Raw genomic sequence first — 14,483 nt, forward strand, 5'->3', positions numbered from 1 at the left:
TAATAGCAGCAACGGTAGCAGCAAGCAGTAGTAGTAGTAGTAGTAGTAGGAGGAGTAACCCTAGTCATTCATAATTTATAACCAATTAGTAAGAGGAGGGAAAGGAAAATATTAATCCATATTATTTTTTATTTTCATAGGCAAAAAAGACCTCGTAAGACAAACTCGAACAAAAATGATGGACGAATATTTAAATCAATCGATTTATCAATCTACCGATTTAACTTCATTTTTAAATAATACAAATAGTAATAATAGTAATGGCAACGGTCACAATAACAATAACAACAATAACAATGGAAATGAACTAAAAGATTTAACAGTATCTCAATTATTTAATAATGGATTTTTACAAAATAGTCTACCTCCTCAATCATTTCAACAACAACAGACAATATTAAATGATATTGGTGGTGGTGGAGTACCATTACCACCACAAAGTTATGATGAGTTGTTTAAAAAGGCATCATTAAACAATGTACATATTCCATCGGGTGCACCAACCGATTTGGCATTTGTTCAAAATATCATCCAAAGTCAACAAGACCAATTCCAAAAAAAAGTTGGAAGATCAAGGTATTTTCCTTACCCCTCCTCAAGTTCAATATTTATTCTATAGAGAACAACAACAACAATTTTCTAAATTGGTTGATGATAATACGACCACAAACAAACCAGTTCAAACTACTTCGACTACTACTAGTCAACCAATTCTTCAACCAATTCTTCAATCAATTCTACAACCAGTTCAACAACAAGCGATCCAACCACTACAACCACTTCAACCAATTCAATTACAATCACCTCCACATCCATCACAACATTATATAATCTACCACCACCTATTCAAATAAACTCTACTAATAATAATAATAATAATAATTCTGGTAATTCTGTTGGATCTGAAAATTCATCATCATCATCATCAATTTCATCATCATCATCAACAACATTCCAACCAAGACCAGCATTTAGTTTACAAAATACAATGTTTGCACAATCACATCAACTTCAACAACAATTGAATCAAATGGGTCAACCATTAAATAATAATAACTCTTCCTCTTCTTCTTCTTCTTCATCATCTTCTTCATCATCATCTTCTATTTCTTCGGAAATATCATTTCAACAACAACCATTACAATTTTATCATAAACAAAAAGAAATGATTGAACAACAACATAGAGAACAACAAGAACAACTTCATCAACAAAATTTGATTCATCAACAATACCTTCATCATCAACAACAAGAACAACAAAAGAAAAAAGAAGAAGAAGAAGAAGAAGAGAAAAAGAAATCTAGATCCAGTCAAAACACTGCCAGTCGTAACTATCGTCAACGTAAAAAAGATCATATTCAAGAAGTCGAACTACGAGTAAAGGAGTTGGCATTGGAAAATGAACAGTTACGCAAGGAAAATAGAGTATTAAAGACTGGTGAAATGGCAGATATTATGAGACCAGATAGTGATTTCCATGAAGTCATTCGTGAAAGTCAAAACCTACTCTTGCAATTACATCAAGCAGTCACCAAAAATGATGTAAAATCGATCGAGTATCTTTTACAATTATATTATTTCTCTTCTCAATTACGTTCAACTGTTATTGAACGTGAAGTTGAAAAGGTTGTTCATCCTTATACTCAAGTATGTAAAAAAAAAACAAAAAACAAAAACAAAAAGGAAAATAGAAACTATAGTTTATATTAATATTTTTTTTCTTTTTTATTTTTTAGGCAAGATTAGCAATAATGGGATATAAATCAAGTAGTGAAACATCAATATTTTGTGGTAGACCAATGACATCTACATTGTGGTGGGGAAAGTTTGTTGATGAAGTTAGTATGAATGAACAACAATATAGAGCATCTGAGATTTTATGGTCCGATCATACAAAGATTCATGAAGAGTTGAGAACAGAGCGTGACAAGTTGGATCGGGAAATTAAAGATATTTTCCTAAGAAAATTGGTTTCTTGTGGAACACCATTATACGAAAACGAACAATCCTATCCACCTCTACCACCCAACAATGATATTTTAATTAATCCAAGTGGTTCCTCTTCTTCTTCCTCTTCTTCACCTTTACCATTTATCAATACTTCACCTATTGATAGTAATAATAATAATAGTCCAAATAATTCACATCCACATCAATATTCACCATATCCAACATCATCTGCTCCACCTGCTTCAACTGGTTCAACCATTTTACCATTTGACAAGGGAACTATGGAATTGTCAGAGTTGTTGGATCTAACAAGAAAATTGGAACAATTGAAAAAGAACTTTGTCAAACATAGAAATTTGATTTGTGATACTGACTTGGTGCTCAGTACCATCCTTACACCAGTTCAACACGCAAAATTAATTCTTAGACTCAACAGTGTCTCTGCCTATGATATTGGTGTGGTTGATACGATTACCAATGTTTGGGGAACCATCCACAACCACAAACCAACACCAGGAAATGACAAGGCATCGTTTGTATCCAAGATGCTCCCTACAGAGGATGGAAAGTTTCCATTTCAAAGTACCTATAGCAACGACTATCGTGTTCAAGCAGGCAAGGGATTCAATCTAGACAAGGTCCAACAAATCTATGAAAATCTCTATAAAAATGTTTACAATTCTCCTCCACCCGTAAACATTCCACCAGTCCCCATTGACTTGGTCAATAATCCACCTGCACCATTTGAACCTCCCAATCTTGAACAATTAAAAATTTTACAATCTCCAATACTTTCAAGTCAACAACAAAATCAACAACAACAACAACAACAACAACAACAACAACAACAACAACAACAACAACAGAATCATCATCATCATCAACAACAACAACAACCATCTCCACATTCTTCATCTTCAACTCCACCAGTTTCATCACCATCTCAACAACCTCCTCAATCTCCATTGACTAATAACAATAATAATAATGTAAATTCTCCACCTCATAATATTCCAATTGATTGTGATCCAAAACCAAATAATAATAGTAATAACAAAAACAAAACGCCTTGTACAAATCAACAACAACAACAACAACAACAAAAGGTCAATGAAATTATTGATCTTGATCAAAAGATTAATCAACAAATTTCACAACAATTACATCAACAACAACAACAACCACAACAACAAGTTAACCCAGGTAGAAAGAATAAGAAATTCCAATGGTATAGTTATAAAACTCCTCAACCAAATCAACCAAATAATAATTAAAATTAATAAAAATAAAAAAGTTTTGATTTCACCAAAAAATATTTGTTTGTTTGTTTAAGTTATAAATATAAATAATGTTTTATTTTTAATTTTAATTTTTAATGATTTTGTTGTTGTTGTTGATTTAAATTATTTGTAAGAATTTGACTTAATTTTTTAGAAACTTCTTCTCTGTCGTTTGATGGAATTGGACTTCCACCTGTACTATTTTGTTTTCTTCTTCCTTTTCTAAATACATCACCATCTCTAACTGCCAATAATAAATCATTTACAATATCATCTTCTTGATCATTCTTTCCTGTACTATTATTACTACTGTTGTTGTTTTGATTATTTTGATTATTTTGTGGTTTAGAATTTAAAGTTTTCTTTAATTCATCACGTAATTGTTTTTGAGCTTCTCTTTTGGCTTCCTTTTCTTCACGTTCTTTGAGTTCGGCGAGGAATTGGGATGCAGTTTCAAAGATTTCGATAAAACGTGCAAACAATTCAAACAATTCGTCTGGAGTAACCTTGCCAGGTTCTTCACCAACATATGTACAGAGTTTCTTATAGTTTTCTTCAGTGGCCAATTGGAGCTTTTTGAGTTTCTCCATTTCGGTTCCAGCCACTTGGAGGAACGAGACCATAGTCTCGTGGAATGGGATGTTTTGTTTTTGGAAGTTTTCGACTATTTCTTTACAGGCATTGTAGTCACGTGTCAATGCAGCAGCGTCGGCGACGACACCCGACCAGATGATACGTTTGGCAACACTCAACGATTGGAGTTCGTCGGCAAAAGTGAGGAGTTGCTTTTCAGAGTTTGTACAATATTTAACAAGGGTGTGGACAAGATTCGATTGGAGATCGCTCGACTTGGTGTCGGCCAACTTGATCAAACAATCAATCTTGTAGGCTGGTTGTTCACCACGAACGGTACCAAAGTTGATAAAGTTGCCCAGCACGAGGATAATCTCAAAGAGACGTTGGAGACGCTTGCTCTTGAGGATTTCGTCGCAGGCCAATGAGACGGCGGCTACTTGTGGACGCATCTCTTGCATGCGTTGGTAAAACTCGCCCTTTAACATGAAAAGTTGGATCTTTTCATTGGCATAGGCAAATGCACCCATATCGATACAAAATTGGTCGGGTGTGGCGAGCTTGGAACGTTCTTCGGCGGAAAGGAATTCTTTGAGTGCGGCCATATCGTCCTTGGATGGTAGCAACTTGGAGACTTGACGTACTTGATCACGATTCATCATCTTGTCGTCCATGTTTTGGATGGTATCTAGCAGTTGCTTGTTGCTGTAGCCCTTGAATTGTGACAAAAAGATGGAAATGTTTTGTGCCAACTTTCCGTCGACAACGTTGGCCGGTCCTCTTGGCTTGTTTACCTTTTTCTCACGTACAATAATCTTGGCGGCAAACTCGGATTCAATCTCTTTCCATGGCAAGTTGATGTCCTTCATCTCACCCAACACGTTAAAGACGGAATCGTTACACTTGGCTGGTTGCATCTTGACCCATTGCAAAGCTTTGAGTGGATGAGCTGGCTTTGGAACGACTGGAGGTGGTCTAGTCTTGATGAGAGCTGGTCCCTTTTTACCTGGCATGGGTGGAGGTGGTGGAGGTGGTGGGCCACCAGGTCCTCCCATCATTGGTGGTGGTGGTGGAGGTGGTGGGCCGCCGGTACTCTCGGTTGCTGGTTCCTCTACGACTGAAGTTGGAGGTGGTGGAATGAGCGTAGTGACTGGCTCCTCAACCTCTGGTATGGTCTTGTCATTTTTATCTGGTTTGGCAGGTTCAAGTGTCTTCATGATACTCTCTATTTGTTTGGCCAGCTGTGGAGATACTTCTCCACCACCAGCCTTTATTTGCTTGACAATATCGAGCAACGCCTTGATGTTTATATCTTTTTCTTGAATGATGGCTGCCTTGTCAATGTTTTGTTTCTCCAATTCCTCCAACTTTCTTGTCAACGTAACTTCTTTGGTGGCATTGTCAACATTGGCCAACATACCCTTAAAGTCCATATTATCACCCAAACCAGATCGGTGGAGTGACACTTGCTTGATAAGACTATCACAAAGCAACCAATACTTTATACCATCTTGGTCATTCTTGATGACAAGCAAGTTTTGCATAATCGACAATAATGATTTGGTGAGACCAGATTTTGAAGCAGTTTGTTTGATAGCCTTGAAAACAGCATCCAAATTGTCAATATCAATTCCCAATTGACGTTTCAAGTCTTCAAGTTTTTGTTCCATCTCTTGATTATCTTCTTCCATCATTTCTTCAAAGATTTCAATTTGAATGAGTAAACTATCCTCTTGCGACAGGGTAGCTTTAAGGATTTTAAGATAATCATAAAGACCAAGTCTTAAAAACTCGCTACGAATATTGACACGAACACTAGTCTCTTCTGGCTCGTGAATCAAGACATTGATAAAGCAAAGAGCTTTGGTCTTCATCTCGAGAGAGTTATTTTCCTTTATGAATTTGACAAATGTGGTAAATCTCTTTTTCTCCTTGAGGTTGGTCAATGCCTTGAGTACCATCGAGTAGCCACCTGGCACCCACTTTTCCATACACATGACGGTGAGCAGTTCAATGACAATGGCACGAGCCTTGAGTGAGAATTGGGGTGTCACCAATACCATGGCAAAACGCTTGGCCGATACTGGCTCACTCGTCACTGCCTTTAGACCGAGTGGACTGTTCATAATGATGGCAATACTACGTACACACTCTTCACGATACTCTTTCTTTTTGTTGTTGAGTAGTGCAAAGATGAGTGCGATACCTTCCATCTCGATAAACTTGGCCAACCATGCAATTGTCTTGGTACGCAAGTTGACGTGCAACGAGAGGAATAGTTCCTGTGTAGCATTGCTTTGTAGTGATTTTATAAAGTATTCGGGCGCAGAGTGGTCTTCGCCACCAGAAGTGCTGCCACTTGCCGATGCACCCTCCTTTCTGAGCTTGCCATGTTGCACGAGCAACAACCATTTTGTCTCTTTGGTCCACTTGAAATTGCTTGGGAACGATAGTTCACGTTCCTTGGCCAACGATTCAAACATGGAATCAATCACCTTTTCGTCGGGCATTTGATTGGGCATTGCCAACGATGAAGTTGGCACTGCTATTGTATTTCCCTGATTTGGTTGTAAATTTAATTCTGCTGCACTACTACTTCTTGATAGTGACAATGGATCTGAATTACTACCAATTGTATTCGATGATGATGATAGATTATTTTGATTTTGTTGTGATACTGTCAATGTTGATGTCTTTTTATGTAATTTATTATTTGAACATGATATCGTATTCATTAAATCTAAACATTTTTTATGACATACAATTCCGCAACCTAACAAATAAAAGATAGTAAATTAGTGTTCATATAATAATAGTAATAATATTTTCAATTTCTTTTTCTCTTTCACTTACATGAACATTTATAAGAATGACTAGTAAAAGGATTCCAAATCTTATTCATTTGTTCACCACAGAAAACACATGGAGAAGAAGAACGATATGGTTTAAAATCATGATGATTTCTTACACGAATCTCTGGTGTTTGTTGAGCAGCTGCCAGGGAAGATGCGGTGGCTGTGCTAGTGGTGGATGAGGTGAGGGAGGGAGATTGTGAAGAAGAGGTCGATGAGGAAAAGGATAATGACGTTGATACAGAGTTGGGAGATCCTACCTGTCCACTTTGTGTTGGACTGAGTGTAGGACTATTATTTATGCTTCCATTGGGTGTAGTGTTGGATGCTTTAATGGTAAAGGTTGGGTATGTTGGTCCTCTCTTTCCTTGTGTAAATATATCTTCAGATGATTTACTATTACTTAATCCATTTGATGTATTTAATGTAGACGAAGTAGATGTAGAAGTAGAAGTACTATTTGGTGGTTGTGGAGGATCCATATTAAATCTCTTTTTAAAAAGATGAAATCTCTTCTTTTAAGAGATAACAAATTTAGATTTACTTATTATTATTTAATACTTTAACTATTATTATTATTACAACTCTCTCTTTCTCTCTCTATCTATATACTCTTTGTTGTTGTTGATAGAGTTTTAACTAAAATTACAATAATACAATTCTTCTTTGTAACTAGATTTGTTGTTGTTGTCTTGTCTTGTCTACTGCCTTTTTCTTTTTCTTTTTTTTTTTTTATACTATAAGGGTTATAGATATAAATATAGTAGACTCTGGTGTTTTTAGGTTGTTGTTTGTGTAAAGTCCAAAGTAGTCCAACTAATTATTGTTGGTTGTTGGGTGAGAAGGAGAGGTTGGAGAGACTGTGAGAGGGAGTGTGCCTGTTTGGTTCTAAAAGCAACCAATTTAATTTGAAATATTTTTTTTTTCAACGGTTTCTTTCTCTTAACCAAGTTTCGAAGATTTTTGTTGGTCTCGAGACACTCGGTTGATGAAACGATCCGATAGATAGATCAAAAAGTAGATAGATAGATAGATAGATTGATTTACTGAACAAGAAAATAGAAAATGAACAAACAAATATTGTTTAGAAAAAATATATCATCAAATTAATTCTCTTCTTTATGATAGCATGTAAAGTAGCATAGGTTGAGGGGAAAGTATTAGACAAACAAAGAGAGAGAGAGAAAGAAAGAGGGAAAGAGATAGTTGTGTATGTGTGTGTGTGTGAGACACAAAGATGGAATATTATTATTATTATTATGAACGATCAATCACCAACACGACACAACATACCACCAGTACTGCTATCTATCATCCAGTCAAAGTAATATTTATAAAGGCAGGAGTAGGGGAAATGTGACATACATATATTTTACAAATAAAAATGGGGGTATTGTTCTGTATCACACCATCGATCCACCTACATGCCAGTATAAATCCACCCCAACCAAAAAAAAAAAATTGGCGTAGTAATGACATGTGATGACAGTACTGTCTTGTCTACATAATGATTTATTTTATTTAAATTTTAAACTTTTATATATTTTATTTTATATATAAGTATTTATTTATGTACGTTTCATTCCCAATGCCAAAGTGGTTAGAGTGGGGGGGGGGGGTGAAAAACCGTTTCTGTAGTTTGTTCTTTTTATTTTCTACTTCCTCGAATTCTATGGTTTTGGTCTTGGTTTGAAAAAAAAAATCCTTGAGCTAAATTTTTTTTTTTAGCAGATAGCAGATAGTAGTAGTATACAATTTACAATTAGAAGATACAACAAGTAAAGTAAAGTAATGCCACCAAAAAAAAGAGTATTAAATGATGATTCACCAAAGAATGCATCAAACATGTTGTCTGGATGTGTGGTTGCACTCTCTGGTAGTACATTTACACAATCTCAAGGTGAATTAGTGTCATTGTTGGAGTCAATTGGTGCACAGACCGCAAAGACCTACTCTGCCAAGGTCACTCATGTCCTCACAACACAGGCCGACTACAACAAGGGCAGTGTCACTATCAAAAAGGCACTAGATGCTGGTATCTTTGTTGTCAGTGAAGATTTCCTCCACGAATCTCTTACTGCTGGCAAGAAAGTAAAGGAAAGTGAATATGCATTGAGCAAGAAGAAGGTAGATGAATCTGATTCTGAATCATCATCAGAGGAAGAACAAGCCAAACCAAAAGCAACAAGAGGTAAAAAGGCAGCAGCAGCAAAGAAACAAGTTGTTCAACCAGACTCTGATTCTGAATCATCAGACGAATCATCATCATCAGACGAAGAAGCAAAGAGATCAAAAAAGAAACAAAAACCAGCTACTACTTCTACTACTTCTACTACCTCTACCACTACCATTCCAAAAAAGACAAAGAAAGAATTGGATGATGAAGTAAAGGAAAACTTGTTATTGGCAGAGAAATTGGCCGACCTAGATTCAGATTTAGACTCTGATTCAGATTCAGATTCAGATTCTGATGATGGATCAAAAACAAAGATTCAAATTAAAGGAAGAGCTGCTGTTGATATTAATTTCCCAAGAAATTCAGATGTATGTAAACAAAATATATATAAAATTTATTAGATATGTATTCATTTACTTATTTCTTTTATTTCTTTTATTTATTTAGTTTCATGTTTATGATGATGGCAAAGATGTTTATGATGCAACATTGAATCAAACCGAAATTGCACAAAACAATAACAAGTTTTATATTGTTCAATTACTTCAAAGTGATAACAATGCAAACCAATTTGTTGTATGGACTAGATGGGGTCGTGAAGGTAAAGTTGGTCAATCAAAACCATTCGATCATTACTCTCTTAGTGGTGCCAAATCTGATTTCTATAAAAAGTAAATATTTATTCTTTTCTATTATTATTATTATTATTATATTTATTCTAATTTTTCTATTTCTCTCTCTTTTTTTTTTTTTTTTTTAGGTTTTATGAAAAAACATCAAATCAATTTGATAATAGACATCATTTTGTAAAAAAGAGTGGTAAATATGATTTATTAGAAATGGATTACTCTGTAAAGGACGCAGAAGAACCAAAGAAAAAGAAAAAGCCAGTTGTTCACAAGACTGAATGTTCACTCGATGACCGTGTACAAAACTTTATCAAACTTATTTTCGATGTAAAGATGATGAAGCAAACCTTGGTCGAAGCCAAATTTGATCTTAAAAAGTCACCACTTGGCAAACTCCACAAGAATCAAATCACAAAGGGCTATCAAGTATTAAAGGATATCGAAACTGAAATCAATGGCAAGTGTAGAAGAGATCAATTACAATCATTGTCTTCAAGATTCTATACTCTTATCCCTCATGATTTTGGTTTCAATGTTCCACCATACATTGATACAATTTCTCATCTTAAAGATAAAATTAATATGTTGGCTGTAAGTTAAAAAAGAAAAAAAAGAAAAAGAAAAAAAAATATATATATTAACTTTCTTTCTCCTCTTTTTATTTTTTATTTTTTTATTTTTTTATAGAGTCTTGCAGATATTGAAATTGCAACAACATTAATTAAAGATTCAGCAGATGATGATTCCAATTTACTTGAAGCTTATTATAAGCAATTGAAATCAGATATCAAACCATTGGACAAGAGTACCGATACCTACAAGAATTTGGTAAAATATGCCATGGATTCACACGATACTAGCTACTTTAGATTTGGTTTGAGTGTTGACGATATCTATTCTGTCGACAGAGAAGGTGAAGCACCACGTTTTGACCCATGGAAAAAGAATGACAACAAGTTGCTCTTGTGGCACGGTAGTCGTTTGACCAATTGGTGTGGTATCATTTCACAGGGTCTCAAGATTGCCCCACCCGAAGCACCAAAAACTGGTTACCGTTTTGGTAAAGGTATCTACTTTGCCGATTGTATCTCAAAGAGTGCCAGTTACTGTGGCACCTCGCGTGATAAACCAACTGCCATTATGATCCTTTGTGAGGTTGCTCTTGGTAACATGAACGAACTAGACCACGATACATACATGGAAAAGGCTCCAGCTGGTACTCATTCCACTAAAGCTCGTGGTATGTCTCATCCTGATCCAAATGGTAAATTCCCAATGTATGTATAAACACAGAAATATATTTATTTATCCATCGTAGATGATTAATTATGTTTTTTTTTCTATTTTTTCTAGTGAACAAGGTTTACATATTCCAGGTGGAAAGATTGTAAAGAGTGGATTAAACACTAGTTGTTCACATAATGAATTCATCGTTTATGATATTGATCAAGTAAAGATTAGATATATCCTCAAAGTACATGTTAAAAATTAATCTAATCTAATCTAATCACACACAATGAACAATGAACGATGACGATGATGGTGATGATGATGATGATGTACATTAAAAAAAAAAATGATGATTTCATATGACATTAAAACAATCAATAAATAAAACTATTAATAGATTTCCCCCAATAACAACAACAACTACTACAATCTATCTATATCAACCATGTTGGTAAACCAGCTTACTATATCAAATATAGTGATGGTGTTGACAATTCACAACCAACTCTAAATCCAAAATAATGGCGAACAAAAAAAAAAAAAACCAAACAGTTCCCAATCAGGGCATGAAAATTGTGGGAAGAGGTGCGAAAAACTCATCAATGTCTCGAATTTATGCCAAAACAGATGATTGGTTGGTGCTGATCGGTTTTTTCATGGAGATCTAACAAAAATTACCCATTGTCTCTCTTCCGTACGGACGTGGCTATAGACCACGTAAGTTGATTTTCTTGGTATTTTCACTAGCATTTTTTAACAAACACATAGAGATGCTCTCTCTCACTCTTTCTTTTCATTCTTTCACATTTTCAAACAAAGCATAAAGACTTTATTTCTTTATATATCTTTAAAATCTATTTATCTATTTTTAAATCAAATATATTTTTTACTTTTTAAAAAATGTCTCAACAATATTACGCTCAACCACCTCCACCACAACAAGGTTATTATGCCCCACCACCACAAGGAGGCTATCCACCACAACAAGGGTACCCACCGCAACAAGGGTACCCACCACAACAAGGTTACCCACCACAAGGATACCCACCTCAACAAGTAGGTTATGCCCCAGGTCCAGCTCCAACCGTTCCCATGGGTCAGAATCCACCAACCTCTGATATTGTCATTGACCCAAATACTGGATTGCCTGCCCCTATAAACAAAAAGACTGGTGAAGCTTTAAAGAAATGTATATTATTTAGATAGATTTAAATTATTATTATTATCTCTTTTCAAATTAAAATTAATCTGATGATCGATTTTTCAAAAATGTAATGTTATTTAGGTAAATGGTGTACAGATGGTTTGGTTAATTGCTGGCATTGCCAAGGTACTGGTCGTACCGGAGTCCATAAAGAATTTGCCTGTCACAGCTGTCGTGCCGATAAGAATGGTAATAGACTCATTAAATGTCACAAGTGTAAAGGTACTACTTGGACAGACAGCAATGCCTGTTGAATCTACCATCTACACTGTAACACAATCATACTCAAACATATATATATATCCATTGACTGGGTTTCCACTTTTACAGTATTTACTGGTTCTGGGTGAACAAATTGTTTAATATTGAACCATTACTCTCCCATACACATTTATAAGCAAAAGTATTGATAACAGAGATGATATATGGATATCGTGTTGTATTTAGTTGAAAATATCTTGTTTGAGGATTTATTACACATCAATATACACAATTGAACAGCTGTATGATAGCTAGAATATACTTGTGAGTGGGAGATGGTGGTCTTGTTGATCAATGTTGGTTGATGAATAAAGGATAAATGATCGATGTGTTGTTTACTATTCTCATCTGGTATATAGATAATTCTTATTGGTTGTACTACTATCTGTTATAAGTCATTGGTTGTCTTTTGCCACTCTTTTGTGTTGATTTTTTCTAAAATAGTCAATTTCAAAGTGGCTGTTTTTTTACCATTTTTTTATTGTTTCAACAGTATAAAGATAGATAGATAGAAATATGTTGAAAAGAGATAGAAAAACTAGAAAGAAAGAGGAAGAGGTCATGGAAGAGATCGTCATTGATTTCTCAGTCCCCACAACAAACTATAAGAGACTAAAGAAAATAAAAGAGTATGAGAGTGAGGAGGAGGACTCTGTAGGGGAAGAAGATAGTTTTAGTGAAGATATTGATAGTGAAGAGGAGGACATTAGAAAGGCAACCCAACTTTCTCTCAAAGATAGGTTGACGGGAGAGGAGTATGATTTCACATCCACCAGTGTCTCCTCTACCATCACACCAACTTCCACAAATTCCACATACAAATTGTCAAATAACAAAGCAACTGGAACCAATTTGTCAACTTTAACAAAGAACAAGAGAAATATTGATATGGAGAGTGAGGAGCAGGAATTGGATTTTTCTTTCCCCAAAACAAGCCATGGAAGTTTCAAAAAAGTAGAAGATGATGATGTAATCGATTCATCCACCACATCCACTTCTACAACTAGAGTCCCCACACTCTCCACATTCTCCACTCCCACCACTCCAACAATTTCCACCACAGCCAACATTACTAGATACACTACGGATCAAGAGTTCAAAAAACTTGTTGATCTTGTCCTTGGATGGGAGGTAACCAGAAGTTTATCCAAGGATAAAGTCATCACAATGATGATAATTCTACTTGATGGTGATCCCAGAATCTATAAAAAGAAGGGGACATTAATATTGAGAGATCCAGTTTTGATTAAAAAAGTCCACCCCATATTCAAAAGAGATAAAGATATTAATATAATGTAAATATCGATCATCTTTACAATCTCTTGAACCATTCTTTAATAACTTTTTTTAATTTAATCTAGATTTTCAAAGGTTGCTAAAGCCATCAGCCAAAAGCAAGGATATGAGAGAGTAGAGTTGGAGGATTGCACAAGATATATAAATAGTGGTGCTCCAAAGTCAACGATGGAAGAATTGATAACCTCCATTTTAAATTTGGATCTGCTCTCACCAATGATCTTTTCAAGAAAATCAATTGGTATCTTGGTTGATACTATTATCACAGCTTATAATAGTAATCAAAAAGTCAATTATCCCCAACTTAGTGATGATATTGGATTTGATAAGATGGATAACCCTTTAAATACTAGACTCGAAGATATGTATGTATATTTAATAATTTGATAATAATATGGTTCAACGAATTGCCAATTGTTTATATTTTTTTTTATTTCAGAGCTCATTATGTTAGAGCAAAGTTGGTGAGTCATCGTCATATTGCTCCTAGTTATGCCTCTCTCGACACTGTGTTTGCAAAGATTTGCGATGCGGTTAGTACAGAAGATAAAAAGTAAATACACCTACTACTGGCTACTCTCGAAAAGTAAAAGGTTAATATTTATTTCTAATTTTTAGCATTGGATCAAGTTTTAATTTGTTAGATAGGGAAATGGAAAGTAAGTTGTTTAAATCAAAGTCAACAAAAAATGTCAACATTGACACTCTTGAAAAGTTGAGATTGGCCATCAAAATAGTGGAGGCAAGAATCTCGAGGCCACCATCAAAAAGTACAAAAGAGAGATTGGCGATGTTGACTTTACAAAATTGTAAGTATTAGATACTAAATACCAGGTTTAAATTTGATTGATATTTATCAAATATTTTATTTTTATAGTTTTAGCAATTTCACCAGGTTCATCCAACTTAATTTGGAGATTTATAATAGAATTGTCCATGGGTATTCAAATGGTTGGACAGAAGATCAACTTGATTTAATCGAGCAACGTATTGGTGGAGAAATAACATTGGATCAACTCTACGAGAAACTC

The 14,483-nt window shown here is 34.9% G+C and overlaps 5 protein-coding genes across 5 annotated transcripts; 4 read left to right on the forward strand and 1 right to left on the reverse strand.

Moving 5' to 3' along the window:
- Positions 1-175: 175 nt before the first annotated feature.
- On the forward strand, positions 176-3,225 carry dimA (putative basic-leucine zipper transcription factor; the record flags this gene model as incomplete). The annotated part of the gene is made up of 4 exons (XM_004354877.1): positions 176-576; positions 620-677; positions 704-1,648; positions 1,738-3,225. The coding sequence occupies 4 exons, from the start codon at positions 176-178 to the stop codon at positions 3,223-3,225; spliced, it is 2,892 nt and encodes a 963-aa protein (XP_004354929.1).
- Positions 3,226-3,323: 98 nt separating this feature from the next.
- forE (actin binding protein) lies at positions 3,324-7,138 on the reverse strand (the record flags this gene model as incomplete). Its single annotated transcript, XM_004354878.1, has 2 exons — positions 3,324-6,577; positions 6,658-7,138. 2 exons carry the CDS (start codon positions 7,136-7,138, stop codon positions 3,324-3,326), a joined length of 3,735 nt encoding a protein of 1,244 aa, XP_004354930.1.
- Positions 7,139-8,447: 1,309 nt separating this feature from the next.
- On the forward strand, positions 8,448-10,953 carry adprt2 (poly(ADP-ribosyl)transferase; the record flags this gene model as incomplete). Its single annotated transcript, XM_004354879.1, has 5 exons — positions 8,448-9,200; positions 9,280-9,503; positions 9,593-10,052; positions 10,149-10,738; positions 10,815-10,953. The coding sequence occupies 5 exons, from the start codon at positions 8,448-8,450 to the stop codon at positions 10,951-10,953; spliced, it is 2,166 nt and encodes a 721-aa protein (XP_004354931.1).
- Positions 10,954-11,591: 638 nt separating this feature from the next.
- DFA_09076 (uncharacterized protein) lies at positions 11,592-12,149 on the forward strand (the record flags this gene model as incomplete). The annotated part of the gene is made up of 2 exons (XM_004354880.1): positions 11,592-11,880; positions 11,977-12,149. 2 exons carry the CDS (start codon positions 11,592-11,594, stop codon positions 12,147-12,149), a joined length of 462 nt encoding a protein of 153 aa, XP_004354932.1.
- A 523-nt stretch (positions 12,150-12,672) lies between these two features.
- DFA_09077 (uncharacterized protein) lies at positions 12,673-14,430 on the forward strand (the record flags this gene model as incomplete). The annotated part of the gene is made up of 5 exons (XM_004354881.1): positions 12,673-13,451; positions 13,518-13,817; positions 13,892-14,005; positions 14,071-14,261; positions 14,330-14,430. The coding sequence occupies 5 exons, from the start codon at positions 12,673-12,675 to the stop codon at positions 14,428-14,430; spliced, it is 1,485 nt and encodes a 494-aa protein (XP_004354933.1).
- Positions 14,431-14,483: the final 53 nt, after the last annotated feature.

Source organism: Cavenderia fasciculata (genome assembly GCF_000203815.1).
Source record: "Cavenderia fasciculata unplaced genomic scaffold Scf_EU5ZYIE01BBABR-5, whole genome shotgun sequence".
NCBI classification, from domain to species: Eukaryota; Evosea; class Eumycetozoa; order Acytosteliales; family Cavenderiaceae; genus Cavenderia; species Cavenderia fasciculata.